This window comes from Macrobrachium nipponense, chromosome 19 (genome assembly GCF_015104395.2).
Source record: "Macrobrachium nipponense isolate FS-2020 chromosome 19, ASM1510439v2, whole genome shotgun sequence".
In the NCBI taxonomy this organism is placed as follows: domain Eukaryota; kingdom Metazoa; phylum Arthropoda; class Malacostraca; order Decapoda; family Palaemonidae; genus Macrobrachium; species Macrobrachium nipponense.
This window is the reverse complement of record NC_061088.1, coordinates 74,155,319-74,174,158: the sequence shown is the minus strand read 5'-3', so window position 1 is coordinate 74,174,158 and position 18,840 is coordinate 74,155,319. Positions and strand designations below refer to the sequence as shown.

Here is an 18,840-nt window from a genome sequence, read left to right as displayed (position 1 = left end):
TATATAATAATATATATAAAATCCGGTTATGTATAGGCCTATGTTTTTAAACTCGTATCCAGAAACCGTCATTTAATCTTAATACAAGTAAGAAGGCCTTCATAAGAAGGAAAAGGGTTTTAAGATAAATATATATTTATATATATATATATATATATATATATATATATATATATATCTATATATATATATATGTTATATATATATATATTTATTATTATTATATGATAAATATATATATATTATATATATAATATATATATATATATACAAGGATTAATTGTTGTAAGCGTCGCATGTTAAACCAACACTACCAGCCACCAGTGAAGAACTAGGCTAAGATTTCCACACTCGTAATCGGGTAATTGGGTGAGGGCGTCGCCCTTAGCCTACAACCTAACTAGATATATAGTCGTAGTCACCTGACTGAGTTCCCCGAGGAGGGTGGAGCTCGCGAGCCTAGTTATTCAAGTGGAACAACTTAAGCTACTTCTGCTTAAACTTCTGTAACTTGAAGTTTTTGTAACTTAAACTCCTGTAACTTAAAATTAGACTTACGTAATTTGAACTTCTGCAACTTATATTCCTGCAACTTGCTCTTGCGACTTAAATTCTTGTAATAAGATTCAATAACTTAAACCTTCAACTCAGAAACTTTCTACCAATTAAACTTCTGCAACTTAAAAAGTTACTGCAATTTAAAGCTTTTGCAACTTACAGTTTCAGTTTGTTAAGTTTAAAACTTTTGCAACTTACAGATTCAGTAACTTAAAGATTGTGCATCATAAAGCTTCTACATCCTTAAGCTTCTGCAGCATAAAGTATCTGCTACTTTAAAAAAAACGATACTTGCACCGCCCCTTTTCTCTTAGTGAGAAGTGGCCTGGCTTATCTTTTATTTTAATTGTAGTTTTTATATGTTTTCTTCAGTGCTTTTTATTTGCATTATTGTTACATGATCATATTGCATTGAATGAGCCCCGAAATAGTTGCTTTTTGACCGCAGGAGGGGTTTAGTGGCACCAGTTCGTGAGGCACCTTCTTATAGGCCTAGCCTATAGCCGAAGATATGAGTGGCATCGTTCGATTCCTCGTTGCTGTCTTGTGGGTAAGTCAAGGGTCCCTGAATAGGTCATGGGTTCTACACGAAATGTTGTGGATTAATAATACTAAAGTTATTGTTGTTGTTTTGTTATTGTTTAGCAATGTCGAGCATCTTGTTAAGATTGCTAATTAAGAATTGAGGTCTTTTCTTTGAAATTTTGCTTACATTGACACCTTGAGTGAGGTTTGGATTTTATTTATAATTTGCTGACGAAGTTTTTTTCTCTCTTTCTTTTGTCCTGCAGGTCACTGCAGCGAATGCTCAGGATTATCAAGGTGCGTAACGATGGACTCGTATGTCATTTCTAAGGATTCATGAGATAAAAAGTAATTTCCGTGGCTCTTCATGAATCTTTATTTCAAGCGAAGATGCAGTGCATTACTACCCTATTACTATTCTCCTTGCATTCAATGCATTTTAATCTAGTAATTTATTAGTTTATTTTTACTTTTTTTAATGAGTGATATCTCTTTCTGTTTTTCCCTTTACTTCCTCTTACGTCTTCCTTATGAACACCATATTCTTTGGAAGTTTGAATTTCAAGTTAATGGCCCCTGTGGTGGGCCTGTTCCATATGATTAGGGTTCATCTACTGAATAATAAAGTGATATTCCTTTTAATGGATATTCATGGTTATTTAAATGGATATCCTGAGAGATGATTATATAACTAGCGTACTTGAAGTCTTCTGCATGGGGTTCGACGTAAAAAGGAGTTCTGTCCACTGTTCTCCATCGTAAACTCTTGTCAGTTCTAGACCTGCGTCTAATTCTTCTCCTTCCTACGGGTCTTCGTCCTGCTACTTCCGTATTTACGGCTGCTTGTTTAAATGATCCCTCGTCGCATGTCCAGACCATCTCAAGTCTTTGGTATGTGTTTTTCTTTCCACATGTCTCTGCCAATTCATCATCCCGTGGTCACCCATTTTCGAAATCCCCATTTTCCATGTCAGTGCCCATGTTCTTCCATAAATAATTATAGATCTTAATTGCCTACCATAAGGCTTTGCTCCCCCTCTGCTAATGGGAGATTTATTGCTTATCAATAACTAGCTATATCTGTACTGTTGTGTCAGATCCTTCTTCACAGTCTAGTGTGTTCCCAAGGTAACAGAAATGCTCCATTTTGTCTTGTAACGTAATTTTGGCATAAAGAATCTTACCCCATGAATATTTTGTAAACCTGAGCTCCTCATGTGACACCATCTGCCACATTCTGTGCACAGCACAGACATCATCCCTCCATGCTTTTCCCTCAACTGCCGCCATATGAGTGGTGGTTGTGAGAAAAGTGTCTATGAGCGATTGAACTTCTTCGTTTGCTTCCTTTCCAGGCGCTATAAGCTTTGTTTTGCTTAAAATGATTTTCAGTCTGTCTCTTTCCATTTCACTCTTCTACCTTGTAAACTTTTCCACTTCTTCTTCACCTGATTTACACTCCTTAGTGGCTTTTTCCATTACTCTGATAAACACTAAAGGGCAGGGGCGTGCACAGACTTTCGGAAGGGCAGGGGCTCTAGTAGAAAAATGGGCACGCCCTTAGTTTTTGAAAATGAAATCTGCCATCTTTTATGTTACATTATTATCTAGTAAAATACGAAATATAATCTTAAAATCCTTTCAATTCAATACATTACAGGGAGCAGATTTATCAACATTATTTCCTCTAACATGGCCTGTTTCCACTGTAAGGTTTTCAAGATATTATTATTGATAATAAACACCCAACCGTACTGAACAAAAATATTTAGTTTCTTAATCATCGAAACTTACATTAATGTATAGTATAATCCAGTGTGTGATATGATCCATATGATCCATTTAAATTATTATTTCTGACAAAATGGGCACCTTAGCTATGAAGAAGAAAAAGAGCAGGGGCCCCTTACTTGCGCACGCCCCTGCTAAAGGGCACAGCCTGATGCTTGACGGACATAACACCTCAGTGGCGTGGTCGGTATGATGTTGGCCTGCCACCTCGTTGGTTGCGAGTTCAATTCTCGGGCATTCCATTGAGGAGTTAGAGATGTGCATTTCTGGTGATAGAAGTTCACTCTCGACAGGTTTCGGAAGTCACGTAAAGCCGTTGGTCCCGTTGCTGAATAACCACTGGTTCCATGCAACGTAAAAACATCATACAAACAATGGTTGGCAGACACCAATATGTTTCTCAAAATCCACCGGTACCTACACCAGCTGGTGTAGCGCAGTACCACTCTTATAATCTAGTTTGTTTGTAAGTTATTATTACCAGCCAAATTCAGTTAGTTCATTTTGGTGTGACATGGTAAACTTGGTCTGCTCTTCATGGCAAAGCCCTGTACTCGAACCACCAAATGAGGGTTGGTTTTCTACCTAATAGGATGGAATTCACGTTAATTTACGGTATAACTGTGCATTCAAACTTTATTTTACTCAGTTGCCATGGGACACGAGACTCAAGGCAGTGTTATTGAAAACACTAGAATGATTTGATACTGCTCTTCCTGCTTAATGATAGACTTGCTTTTTACTGGATTTTTTTTATATAGTTTTAATTATTTGGTAACTAATACAGTTCTTCTCTTTGGTGAGAGCCTGTCACTGTGCTTATTGATGGTTACTGATAACTTTTCTCCACGATAACGACTTAGAGCTGCGTTCATTTTAAAGTTCTTGCTCTACATCCCACAATAGCTTGTGATTGACTTCACTGGTGAGAAGTTGCAGCTCATCTCCTTGATAACTATACTCTTTTTTTTTTTTTTTTTTTTTTTTTCCATCTGTCCATCCGCCTGTGGTGTTTGCGCATGGTAACACTGTGTCCCGAGTTTTAAATAATATCCTATTTCGAATATTAACAGTGTAATTCGCATACAGTACATTATTAAAACACTTTTCAGTTGCAAATGTATACCCAGATATCCTTTTATTTACCTAAAACTTACACACAGCGTAACTATTTAAAGCCCGGGACGCAGTGTTACCATGCGAAAACACCACTGGCGGATGGACAGATGGAAAAAACAAAGTATAGCAAACTTGCTCCTCGGTAACATGTTCCTCTATCCCTTAGCAGTAGTAATAGCTTTGAAAACTCAATGTCCCTTTCAGTGGCAGACATCAATTGCGACTTCGAAGAGGAATCCAACTGGACTGACGAAGGGCCTGACACCTTGTCAGCTCGCCTCAAGAAGCCCCCGGGGTTCAAGGGCCACCCGCTCTTTGCCGATGACAGGAGAGCCGATCCGCTGAGGTAATGAATGAGTCATCTTTTCGTCATCTCTGCTTTTCTTGTTGGAAATCAGACACTGGCCTTGTGCAGATCTGTTAATTGTAGATGCCCGTAGAAAATCATTAAAATAATCCATTGTTCTTCAGTAACACTGAATGTGGACGAGAATTTCAGAGACATGTTGTCTGTGGAGTACTCTATGCGTAAGTGATTCATGTCTGTGAATGGGCAGTGCAAACGTAAAGATATTTCTTACAATACTCGTATTTTTATGGACACGTTTCATCATTAATTTAACTGTTACGGGATGAATTTAACCATGGTTGCTATTTTGTTTTTGTGTGCTTTTTATACCATTCAGTTTTGAAGGAGACAGCTTATGTATTGCTGAAAATATTCCGTAATTCTGCTGTGTATGCTTCTCCATAGTAGTAGTAGTAGTAGTAGTAATAGTAGCCGTGTCGGTTGAAACACACACACACACACACGCACACACACACACACACACACACATATATAATATATAATATATATATATATATATGTATATATATACTCCACCACTATGCCATTTTTTTATGTATGTATGTATGTATGTATGTGTGTGTGTGTGTAAATTTTGTTTCTATTAGCCTCTAAATTCACATACGGTTGACCTCTTTTGTGGACAGATTTGCCCGTCATTATACAAAGTACTTTGACAACATTGATATTTTCGCTGATGATAGGCCTAATGCAATTCACATTTCAACTCTGTGCAGGGACGAGACGTGTCAGATAAGACAAGACATCCGTGACCCCTCGGGACTCGTGTACAACCTTCTCGTGACTGATCTGGACAAGTGTGGTACGATCAAGAAAAACGTGAGTATTTGGCTTCGTACGTTGAGGGTTCCCTGTGCAAAAGGATCTTAAGTAAAAAGTTATGTTGCGCTTTCGAACGACAGGTTCCCCTCCATCTTTCAAAAAAAGGAAAAGACAAAAACTTCACTGCGGTTGGAGACTTGTACCTTTGAAGAATTAGGATTGTGATTCATCTACAATAGACAGCAAACCTTTTTCAAGGCCGTCTTCTTTCTCAAAATAAGAAACAAGTCGGGAACCATGATATTTCAATTAGTCAGTCAGTATTCAATTCGCCTCGCGCGGTGCACTGTAGTACTAGGCGTTACTTGAGGTTCTTTGCAGCGTCCCTTTGGCCCCTAGCTGGGACCCCTTTCATTCCTCTAACTTTACCTCCATTCATATTCTCTTCCGTTTCACTTCCCACCCTCTCCCGACAGTCGCTTCCTCATTACACCTTTTAAACCCTTTTACTCTCAAGGTCCCTTACAGAGCTGAATGATTTCGTAGGTCCCAGCGATTGGCCTTGGTCTATGTTTTATATTTTAGTTACCAATCAGTTAATTACCTGTAAAGAAATGAGGTTGAGATGAACTCCCATCATGGTGATCTACTACACTCTCCAGAGCTACAGTTCCTCGTTGGACGAATGGGTTGCGTGCTCGCCTACCGATTCGGTAGCCGCGAGTTCGATTCCCCACTCTGCCAACGTGGAATCAGAGGAATTTATTTCTGGCGATTAGAAATTCATTTCTCGATATGATGTGGATCGGATCCCACAAGAAGCAGTAGGTCCCGTTGCTAGGGATAACCAATTGGTTCCTAGCCACGCAAAGATATCCAATCCTTCGGGCCAGCCCTAGGAGAGCTGGTAATCAGCTCAGTGGTCCCAGTTAAACTAAGATATATTTAACTTTTTGTTTTATTCCTCCAGGGATACGTTCACCTCCGAATATGGTTCCCCCAGTTGGAAGGCGTCGTGCTGGCCACAGATCAGGAGGTGATCATCATGTGCAAACCGGCATCGCCAACTATCATTGAGAACAGGGCTGCAGGCTTCGCAGGAGCGCTGTAAATATTAGGATTGTGCATACCTCGTTGTTTGGCAGTCAAATGTTCATATAGTGATGAGGCATCAGTCGTTGCTGTTACTGTTATATCAGCATATTCACTCATTTACTGATTAATTTATACATTAATTCGTTTATTGACTTCACTCACCAGACCGTCGTCAGCGCGCGTCTCCGGAGTCGTCGAGGAATCCCCAGGGAGGCTCCAATATGAGGTGGCCCTCTTCAGGGCAGTCAATGCCCGGTCCGGGCAGAGCCACTCGCCCGTCAATCAAGCAGTGCCCATAGGCTCCAGATTGCAGCTCAGAGCCAGGATCAACACGGACGCCAGTAAGTCCCCCGATGAGAACATCTTCCAACCTGGAGTTGCTTCGGCTCCATTTTGAGGTCTCCCTTCCTCATATTCTAATGCAGACGTTAACCTTGTCAATAGATCTTTCACTCACCTTTTAGCCTTTCCTTCTCTTTCACTCATACCTCACGCACCCCCTTTCCCTCATTCAGGTCTGGACTATAGTTGCTTTAACATTCCATTTCTATCCGATGTGTATCTTGGGTAATGAATAACCAAGACTTTTAATTCTTGGAATGTTACTGTGATACATTGCATCATGGTATTCCATGGCTTTTACAATTCATTTATCATAATCCTCTGGCTGGTTGGGACTGCTTTTCAGAAGTTGAATATTCGGTAATAACATAATCACACGTGTGGGCTTTCAGTTCTGCCGTTGAGGACATCACAGATTGAAGAAATACAAATGCGCCGTAGGGGGATAGTGCCGTCAGTGCACCTCATGCGGTGCAATGTATGCATTACTTTAGGTTCTGTACAGCGTCCCTTCGGCCCCTAGCTGCAACTGCTTTCATTCCTTTTAATGTATCTCCGTTCATATTCTCTTTCTTCCATCTTACTATCCACCCTCTCCTAACAATAATTGTTTCATGGTGAAACTGCGAGGCTTTCCACCTGTAACACCTTTCAAACCTTTTACTGTCGATTTCCGTTTCAATTTCCATTTCAGCGCTGAATGGCCTTAGTTGTCCCAGTGCTTGGCATAATGCCAAAAATCTGTATAAATCAAATCAAATAAAACAAATACAAATCCGACTGCATTTCAAAGTTTTTGCGTTTAAATGAGCTCATAGTCTTATGCATCTGCATTGCTGTAGTTGTAAGATTCTGTATTTTAAAGGGTTTCAAGTTTTTAATTTGGTGTTGTCTTCATTTCGTGATTCTAGTATTCTCAAGTTCAGACGTTTTCTAGTGATAAGTTTTTGTAGTGACTTCAGGTCTATATTTGCCTGATAAACTGTAGTTCCCTGTGTTTTGATTGAAATAATTGCGACGTTGATGCTTTATTGTATTTGATTTTTTAAAGTTCCTAGTTCTGAGATTTGGTAGTGTTTAGTTGTTGAGTCTTCTTCTTCTTCTTCTTCTTCGTCGTCGTCTTCTTCTTCTTCTTGCCAGCTTTAACCCATTTTTAAATGGGGGTCGCCGTTATGAATGAGTCGTCTCCATCGATTTCTGTCCTGTTCATCATTCTCGTCAATACCTTCCCATAACAATCTTCCCTTACACAATCACGCCAACTCTTTCTTGGTCATCCCTTCTTCCTCCTACCCCGCACCTCCATTTCCATCGTATGTCTTCCAACATGATGTTCCTCTCTTCGAGACAGGTATCCATACCATCGAAGCCTTCCCTCCTCTATCTTCTTTGATATTTCAACTACCTTTGTCGATCCTATTACATACTCATTTCTAACCCTATCTTCCCTTGTCACTCCCGACATCCATCTCAACATTTTCATTTCTTCTTGCAGCGTGGAAATACGCGAAGCTCATGGAAGTGACCGTTTCTGGAGACCCTGCGAACCCGTATTCACCCGGGCACGTTTCCCTCGTCAAAGACGGGTAAGTACGAGGCAGATAAATAGATAGATTATTATTATCATAAGAAGATGAAACCTATTCATATGGAACAAGGCCACAGGATCCATTGACTTGAAATTCAAGCTTCCAAAGCATATGGCGCTCATTACGAAGTAAGACGAGGTAAAAGGAAATACAGAGAGGAAACCTCACTTATTAAAAGAGAAATGAAATGATTAACAAATAGAGAGAATGCACGCGAAATCTGTTAATAAATTAAATTAAATACCCCAGAGCAAACTACAGCTTCAACTGTTGATTGTTTGGATCTTATGTTACTGATGAAGTTGGCTTCTTTTTTAGGTCTTAAAATGTACCATTGGTGACATATACTGTACATGCACTAACATTACATAGTAGCGCCTTATCTTAGGTCACTTTGTGGGTCTGGCCTTTCCGCTAAGTAACAAATACCCTATATTATAGCCCTGCCCTTGGATAATTTCCAGATATCGTATAGCTAACAGTAATTCCACTTAGTTCCCAGCCTAAACTGACCTGTACTTTACACCTAGCATTCGGCGTAAGGGATATGTCGAAAAACGGATCACAGCTAAAATATTAGCCTAAGGAAAAAATAACCTCATATTCTCGCAGATGCCGCCTCTCGGAGTTCGAATCCATCGTGCCCCAGCAACCCCAGCGGACGGAAGACCAACCTGGCGAAGTGAGACTAGACTTCGAAGCCTTCATGCTCGATGCCAAGATGGCGGGTTCTTCCCAGCTGTGGATCCACGCCACAATCAAGGCCTGCATCGAGCCGTTTGATTGCCGCCCGGTTAGTAAGTCAGTTCCTTGAATACCTTGTCAGTCTCGTGACTTGTTGTTGAGGCTTTGCCATCCTCATTAATCGATGGCAGGTTGGAAATGGAATATAAGATTTAGTCCAGAGCCCAAGCGCTGGAAGCCAAGAAGTCATTCAGCATTGGAAATAAGACAGTTGTTATCGGAGGGTGGAAAGTAAGATGGAAGAAAGAAAATATCAACAAAGGTACAGGAAAAGGAAATAAAGTGCTTGCTGCTATCCTAGGTGTCGAAGGGACGCTGCAAAGGACCTTCAGTAATGCCTACAGTGCACCGCGTGAGGTACACTGGTGGAAACTAAGGTTTACAGAGACATTATGAAGCACTGTAAAAGATTTTAAACTTATTTTGAAAGTGTTTCTGTTAATAAAAGAAACAGTATAAAGTGTTTTATATTAAAGATGCAGATTTTAAAAAATCTTTTTATCTAAAATATTATACCTGAGAAAAACACCATAAAAAGTTTTATTTAATTAATGGTGCCTTAGATAATACACACACACATATATATGTATATATGTGGTGTATATATATATATATATATATATATATATATATATATATACGTGTGTGTGTTCCATTTAGTGCAGGAGAAAGGGCAATGGTTTTCTTGAATATTATTTTTCTGCATCTACAGGAGCTGTGTCTAGACTTACGCCATCCCTCCGGCCATGGACGGAGAAAGCGCAGAAAGGCAGTGCTGTACGCAGACGGTCTGATTGAGATGGTAGACGATGGATCCTCTTTCCTCTCCACACTTTTGGCTGGGAGAGAAACATCCGCTCTTCAATCGGCACCGAATGGAACAGATGCCCTTGTGGAAAAGGTAGCCTATGAAATGGGGGTGCGGATTTATGGTTTAATTCATGATTTACCGTGAAAATGATGGAAGAGGAGTGCAGATGTGGGTCTAGGCCAGATGAATATAGAGAATTTTAGTATGCAGGACAGAGAAAACTTTATATTAAGTTACTAAAGATGATGATAATTGGAATTTGTTTAGTGAGACTGCTAAGACTTTAATCTTGAAGGGTTAGCTCACCAGCAGTGATTGCATATATTGGTTTGTATGTTGTTACAGATAGAAGACGATGCACCTGACATCATTGGAGTTCCTGCCGAGAATAGTAGTAGTGTAGCAGCTCCCTTGTGGGAGAGACCACAGAAAAATAACAACGGATCTTCTGCCAAAATTGGGAATAATGTGCCAGTCACAGTCATTATGCCAGAAGGTCAGTCATCTTGTTATGTGAAGGTTTGCGGTTGGCGTGTGTAGGTCATATATTGTTGCTTTAAGTTAGTTTTTCTGGAATTTCGTGACTATAGTAGATTCACATCACCCGTGCATCTGATGTCTAAGCCAGTCCCTTACGACGCTCCTGATTGGCTGTTGATAAGCCAGTCACAGGGCTGAAAACAGTTCACATAGACAGGATGTATGTTCCACCTCTCCTGAAGGATACGTCTGTCAAAAGTACATACATCCTGCCTGTGAGAACTCTGTCGAGAGACTGAGAGTTTCCAGCCCTGTGATTGGCTTATCAATAGCCAATCAGGAGCGTCGTAAAGGACTGGCCTAGACATCAGATGCACGGTTGATGTGAATCTGATATAGTACATGGTGTTAGTGGGAATTTTTTTGGCGTTTCAAGACAAGAACTTGGTATTTTAATTGTGTCAGGTGTTTGGAGACCATTATCCTGAAAAATAAACAACAACAACATGAATGAGGTGAACTTGGATTGAAAAAAGTGATTAAACATGGTGGAAAGAATAGAGTCAACAGTTGATCCAAGACACCCAGAGCTTGTGACCTCAGCAAAATGCATCGGCATATGTAGGTCTAGGGAGTGCGTTGTCTACATATGAAGAGGAAAGCTCTCTCTCTCTCTCTCTCTCTCTCTCTCTCTCTCTCTCTCTCCTCTCTCGTTCCTATATATATTGTCTTTCTATGCTCTCATTTACTTGGGAAAGGACGACCTTTTACTGTAGGTTCAAGGCCACTGTAGTTGTATATGATGTACTATAGTATACGTATACCTACGTATATATTTCACTGATAAGTCTGCTAACAGCAAAGCTTATAGGCTGTTACATAGGGGAGATATTGCCTGCACTGTTAAAGAACAGTCACCTAGGAGTTTTACGTTGGCTACTACGGAAATGTGGAATCTTCAGATTTCCAAATAGTATTTAAGCGAGGCGCATATTCATCCTTGCTTTTTGCTGACGTTTCCTTAATTTCGGGTGTTAACTTTTATTTTCTATATCTTCGTGTTTATTTATTCATCACCATTTCCCACAACATTTGCTTTCTCAGCAGGCTGATTTCCTTTGGAACTCTCTTGGGCTTACAGTATGTTGACTCTGTTTTTAATGGTTTTCAACTGAAGATCTGAAGAAAGAAAGTGGTTTCAAATAAAGCAGTATCATTCGAAGAGTAGTTGTGCAGTGTAAAGGCCCCCATACACTGAACGAATGTCGTAATCGACCCACTCCCACACTATTCATACGTATGAACGATCTCCGCACCAATTTCAGTCTGAACAAAGATTTTGTCTCGAGAAGACATGGCATCATCTCTAAAAGAGACGCTCGCGATAGCGTTATATCGGCATACAAACCCATACATTGTATGACAGACTTAAGTTGCAAGCCAGCAACCTGGTCATGACAGATTACCGCCGAGATCGGGACGGCAGTGCTGGATCATGTGCTGTTTCTCCCCCACCTTAGAACTCCAGCGAGAGCCGAGGGCTGGATAGGCCGTCGCCTCCCAAAGTCATCAAGCTCCACGTGTTGTGAACTACATGGACTTCTAGATGCAGTTACTTTGATCACAGGACCAGAAACAACGGCTTGATCATTTGTGACTCGCAGCCAGCACTCCAAGTCCATCGCACAAACCAGCATACCAACACCTGGTTACACAAATACTCAAACAACTAGACAGCCAACATGAGCTCACTGGTTGTACACTTCCTGTAGGACTTCTGGCTAACAGCACCGTTGACTGTCTCGCAAACGCTGCCTGCCAACTGGATCCTCCAGATGCCGATGCCCCCACTCCATCTCTCCTGTGCTGTAAGATGGTGTGCTAGGCTGCCGCTCACCCACCCATCATCGTAGTAATGCTGAGAGGGCCACCAGGGTATCAATATAGCACTATGATCACTTCCTCACCAACACAAGTATCGCCGCAATGGGTTCATGGTTCGTCGAAATAACATTGTGTGTGCGCGTCTTCTGCTGGGTTGGCGACCAGTTTGTCAGGTGGCTGAACAAGTTGGGGTTCCTCAGTTTTCCTCCTGTAGGTTATGTGACGCTCCCAACGCCAACACCCTGGAACACTATTGCCTGGAATGTCCACATCTTACTAATTTATTACCACAAACATTCACAGTAGTTGAAGTATGTAAACAGTTGTTGACAGATAATAATTTGCCTGATGAAATTCTCATGTGCCATCCTCACTTTGGTGGATACTGAAAACAAACATTACAGTTCATTAAATTGGCTGTGTGTATATTAACTAAAGATAGGTATAACTACCTATAATGTCATTGGAACATTTGTAATATAGCTAGAATTCAGTTACATTTATTATGTATTCCATATGAATTTTTTTGGTATACCTACCCTAATTACCATATAGATGTAAACAATATTACTGTTTCTATGTACCTACTCAAATGAATGACGCCAATGTGAGCAATAAATTGATTAAAAAAAAAACACATTCACAGTGTTTTTGTGAACGATACAGACAGTCGTTCAGTGTATGGGGCCTTAAGATAGTTTCACCCTCTTGCAGATTGTCATTTGCAAGCATATTCTACATCTTTCAGAATTTTTCACAAATGCTGAGGCAGTCTATCAGTCGTGTGGAACATTCGTCATCATTTCGACCTTCCTCGGAGCCACTTTACTTCTGGCCTCGGGATTTCTTTGCTTTCTGACATCCCGATTGCACAAGACGGTGGCCAGAGCCCAGACTTCGAGTCTCGACACCGTGGTGAAGGAACACCACAATAAATATGGAGTGAAGGACGTCCTTAGCCCTCCGTTCCTAAGTAGGTAAGATACATCTTAATCATTGAATTGTCATGCATAAGGTTATATTGTTGTTCATAACTCATTGCATTATCAAGCATAAGACCATAATGTTGTTCATAGCACTAGGATTTGACATATTTCCCAGACCACTTTATGAAAAGAAACAGTCCATTAATATTAGTTTCCAAAGTACAATAGACTACATTTCCATTTGTTGATTTAACCTCAAGTCATTTTCTTCACAGGATTAACGCCAGCTAGTGAAAGTTAAGAAAAATATCGTCATCATCAAGAGATTTATTTTTTTTTAATATAGAGAGCGAGAGTTTCTGTGTTGGTTATTCAGCAAAGAAGATCTGTTAAAAGACTGAACCTTCTGATTTTTATGTGTATCGTAAATGTTTTCGGTAGGTTGTTAGTCATCCGAGTCTTTGTCACTCACTTGTTTCATATAGACCTATAGCCTACATTGCTCATGAGATAAACATGATATAGGTAGACATGTCCTCGATGTTTCCAGTGGTTTAGTAGACAAAAAATAAAAACAGTAGAAATTGAATTTACATTAGTTATCATAAGGCTCGGATTTTTAAAACTGAATAATTACAAGAAAAAAAATATATGCTTGATTCAAAATCACTATTCTGGTTAACTATTTCTGTATTGTATCAATAGTATTTTAATTTGTTTCATTAGCGTATAGGCGTACTTAAGTGTATTACGATTAAATGTTTAAAGACAAATAATGATTTTATTGATTCCGACACTCATTAGCTCTTTCGTTAACCTAACTTCAACTTTGCACTGAACTTCAAACTTTGTAATGACCACCTTCCACCTCGTGCGATAATCGCATATAGTTGCCAGCTATGCTTTACGTAAATATTTCTCTATTTTCGTTTAAAAACAATTTTTGAGTAACCATAACAGCGTAATTTAAAAACCCGACTTAGAAATAAAATAACAGGAGCTGCCCAGTGTTAAAATTAAATGAATAAGATCTGTACTGTAAGGATTCAAGAGGCCATTAAAATGGAGACGAACACCGTACTGTTACTTGTGCCTGGGAAAGTCCAGAAGTATGTTTACCGTGTGATTGATGGATTTCATAATTTTTTCGTAACATTGACCGTGCCTAGTGTATACCAGACCAGTCGTAGAAGTCACTGTTTGGGCGTGAAGTAGGAACGCCCTGTAGAATGAAGAAAACTTTATTTTTCCTGTGAGAACCGAGTAGTACTACCTACTTATGTAGCCTTAGGAGGCCAACTTCTGAAGGTGGTGAGCAATAAAAGGATAATCATTTAATTCAAGTAATTTGCATTGTTGAAATGTTAAAATAGCCTTGTAATCTATCGAGGGCGATTCTGTTGACATTTTAAATCTTTAAATTATGTGGGCTTATATTATAATGTTTAAAACTAATGTACTATTGGGCCTTTAGTTATGATGGCCCCTGGAAGTCATAAGGTAGCCATTTCAAGAAGGGATTGCCTTAGGAAACTTATTATATACCTAAGGAACTATACTAACCTAATCTAACCTAACCTATTGGGCCATGTTACATAGTATCCAGGGGTTTCTGCTTCTTCGGACTCCTCGGTAAAGGAAACTCCACTTGTAACCAAAAGCTGCCCAATAGGGTAGACGACCAAATGGCTACCATTTCACTCGAAATAATAACTTTTTTCCCTCTTGGTGAAACAACAATACAATAACATATTTAAGCATACCATTCAAAAGATTAAGTTTCAATCTTTTGAATGGTATGCTTAGAGATGTAATTGTATGGTTGTTGGTTGTTTCACCAATTGATATATTGTGAAAAAAGTGGTAATTTCGAGTGAAATGGTGGCCATTTGGTCGTTTACCCTAACATTAACACACACGATTGCATTCCAGGATCGCCAGCATACAATGTAGCATGTCAGTTCTGTGGTTAATTAGTCGACCAACAAAACAAAACAAAAAATGGTAAATTTCCAATGGGAAAAATCAATTTCCAAGGTAATACCCGATGGGTAGCAACCCCAAAGGTAGTTCTACCCCATAATGAATTAAGTCATTTTTCTGCGTTATCATTGTTGGTATATTATAAAATATTTTTTTAATCTATTAGAAACCTTTGGTATAGTTTTTGATATATAAAGACAAGGTGCCATCTCTTGGAGCACACTAAAATCCAATTGTCTGTATATATATATATATATATATACATATATATATATATATATATATATATATATATATATATATATATATATATATATATATATATATATATATATATATATATATATATATATATATATATATATATATATATATATATATATATATATATATATATATATATATATATATATATATATATATATATATATATATATATATATATATATATATATATATATATATTTGTTGTGTTTGAGTGTATGAGAAAGTGGTTGTATATAGCTGTTGTTATCATATTTTGCTATTATTTATGATGATATTTTAAAAGTACGCTATAGCCTTTGAAATACCCATAAAATATTGTTTTGAAGAGGATAAAGCGAATAAACACAAATGAGTTTGTATGTTACTTTGAGACATATAATTGAGAGTGAAAGAAAATGATAGAATTTGATGAATTTGGCATCACAACACTTCTTGTACCTCACTCCCTAATTTCTAGTAGCGCCGAGGGACCATAGAGCCAAATTGAAGTTTATCCCTTTTTCTTGCTTTCTTTTTTTGGTGGGGGAGCGAAGTTGGATTGGGAACGAAAGTAGATAAATGTAGGGACGTATCCTGACCAAATCTTCCTGGAAATTTAATCTAGGATACAATCAATTATGGAGTAAAATAAAGGGGCACTAATTAAATTAACTTAACCTAAGCTAGGATGCTGTTTCTATTAACCCAAGTTTAAATTATGGCACGAAAGAAGTTTTGCTATTTCATTTACAGATTTGGGGACAGACTTCTATGTGGGAAGTATTTATATATATCTATATATATATAATATATATATATATATATATATATATATATATATATATATATAAGTATGTATGTGTGTATGTATGTGTGTTAAACACAGAAAACCTTGATTATTTGCAGTACTAGCTGTGTGGGGCAGGTTGCAAATACATTCAAAGTGCAGTTAATAGGAATAGTGACTATGCTATTCTACCCAGATTACTACTGTGGAAAAGTGTATGGGAAAAGAGAGAGAGAGGGTGGGGTAGGTGTCTGTGTGTATTATTTAGGTATTCTTTTTTCCAATATGTGTTCAAAAGCTGAGACGTTTATTGACCACTTTGATAGTTCCATAGATCCCATGGGTTATTATTGACCACTACAGAAACCATTGCATTGTACTTACTCATTACAGTTCATGGGAATTTTTATAGAACTTAAGAGAACCTTGGGTAATAGCTAATGTCTTTATGGTGCAAACTTAAAAACAGTATTTAATTACCTAGCTCTTGAAAAAAAAAACAGTATTAAGTTAACTCCTGGAAAAAACGCTATTAAATTGACAAATATGAGTTTTAAAGCCATGTTCCCATCGATGAGTATTTACACAATGGTATACAACAGGAAAGTACTGTAGTCTCTTTATTTTGTGAAACAAAAATTACATTCATCATACTTTAAACAATGTTACCTTCTTATTAACCTCATCAGTTAACGTATGGAAAATCCACAGTTTTACAATTTAAAGCACTTCCTTTACCAGAATTGCTGTACATTATATTTGTAATTTGTATTTGTAAGTAATTTAGGTACGCCAAGGCCTTGCTTCTATGCGATGCATGACTTTTAAGTTAGGCTAGCATAGTGTTTCATGGACTTCAAACATTTTGCATTTATAGATCAACTCCATGAAGATGGTACTTTAATAATTTTTTTACAATTTTGTCTTTATTTATTTATTTATTTATTTGTCTTTTTTCCCAATAACTGGTAATAGGAATTACCCTCTGCAATTTATCTCAAATGAACACCATATTCTTTGGAAGCTTGAACTTTAAATCTATGGCCCCTTCAGGTGTATTCTATATGATTTGGGTCTATCTTCTGTAATAATAATAATAATAATAATAATAATAATAATAATAATAATAATAATAATAATAATAATAATAATAATAATAATAATAATAATAATAATAATAATAATAATAATAATAATAATAATAATAATCCAAAACCTCCTTGGAAAAGGCGCCTGGAAAAGCAAATCATGGTGATGAGATCTGACTTGAGTAAACTGAAAGAGATGGCAGAAAAAAGGCTAAGAAGCAAGAAAACAAGGGAGGAACTCAACGAGAAATACAAAGTACAAGAGAGGGGACTAAACAACACAATAGAAGATGTAAAACAGAGGCTTAAGGCCAAAGCACACAAGATCCAACGGTACATGAACAGGAATAAGGGATACCAACAGAACAAACTATTCGGAACCAACCAGAAAAGACTATACAGCCAACTAAGAGGGGAAGACAACCACCCAGAAATTCCTGAAGCCGAACCAAGTAAGAGACTCTGGGAAAACATATGGAGCAATCCGGTATCACACAACAAACATGCAACATGGCTCCAGGAAGTCAAGGAAGAAGAAACAGGGAGAATAAAACAAAGATTCACAGAGATCACGACAGACACAGTCAGACACCAACTAAAGAAAATGCCAAACTGGAAAGCCCCAGGTCCCGATGAAGTCCATGGATACTGGCTCAAAAACTTCAAGGCCCTACACCCACGAATAGCAGAACAACTCCAGCATTGTATCTCAAATCACCAAGCACCCAAATGGATGACCACAGGAAGAACATCCTTAGTACAAAAAGACAAGAGTAAGGGAAATATAGCCAGTAACTACAGGCCTATCACCTGCCTACCAATAATGTGGAAGTTACTAACAGGTATCATCAGTGAAAGGCTATACAACTACCTAGAGGAGACAAACACCATCCCCCACCAACAGAAAGGCTGCAGAAGGAAGTGTAGGGGCACAAAAGACCAGCTCCTGATAGACAAAATGGTAATGAAGAACAGTAGGAGAAGGAAAACCAACCTAAGCATGGCATGGATAGACTATAAGAAAGCCTTCGACATGATACCACACACATGGCTAATAGAATGCCTGAAAATATATGGGGCAGAGGAAAATACCATCAGCTTCCTCAAAAATACAATGCGCAACTGGAATACAATACTTACAAGCTCTGGAATAAGACTAGCAGAGGTTAATATCAGGAGAGGGATCTTCCAGGGCGACTCACTGTCCCCACTACTCTTCGTAGTAGCCATGATTCCCATGACAAAAGTACTACAGAAGATGGATGCCGGGTACCAACTCAAGAAAAGAGGCAACAAAATCAACCATCTGATGTTCATGGACGACATCAAGCTGTATGGTAAGAGCATCAAGGAAATAGATACCCTAATCCAGACTGTAAGGATTGTATCTGGGGACATCAGGATGGAGTTTGGAATAGAAAAATGCGCCTTAGTCAACATACAAAAAGGCAAAGTAACGAGAACTGAAGGGATAAAGCTACCAGATGGGAACAACATCAAACACATAGATGAGACAGGATACAAATACCTGGGAATAATGGAAGGAGGAGATATAAAACACCAAGAGATGAAGGACACGATCAGGAAAGAATATATGCAGAGACTCAAGGCGATACTCAAGTCAAAACTCAACGCCGGAAATATGATAAAAGCCATAAACACATGGGCAGTGCCAGTAATCAGATACAGCGCAGGAATAGTGGAATGGACGAAGGCAGAACTTCGCAGCATAGATCAGAA

At 38.5% G+C, this 18,840-nt stretch overlaps 1 protein-coding gene across 1 annotated transcript; it reads left to right on the top strand.

Moving 5' to 3' along the window:
• The first annotated feature begins 952 nt into the window (after window positions 1–952).
• LOC135213043 (uncharacterized) lies at window positions 953–13,780 on the top strand. The gene is made up of 12 exons (XM_064246873.1): window positions 953–1,108; window positions 1,350–1,380; window positions 4,198–4,339; window positions 5,080–5,182; window positions 6,096–6,232; window positions 6,386–6,561; window positions 8,058–8,148; window positions 8,764–8,944; window positions 9,608–9,796; window positions 10,052–10,202; window positions 12,819–13,047; window positions 13,272–13,780. Exons 1-12 carry the CDS (start codon window positions 1,070–1,072, stop codon window positions 13,285–13,287), a joined length of 1,485 nt encoding a protein of 494 aa, XP_064102943.1. The 5' UTR covers window positions 953–1,069; the 3' UTR covers window positions 13,288–13,780.
• Window positions 13,781–18,840: the final 5,060 nt, after the last annotated feature.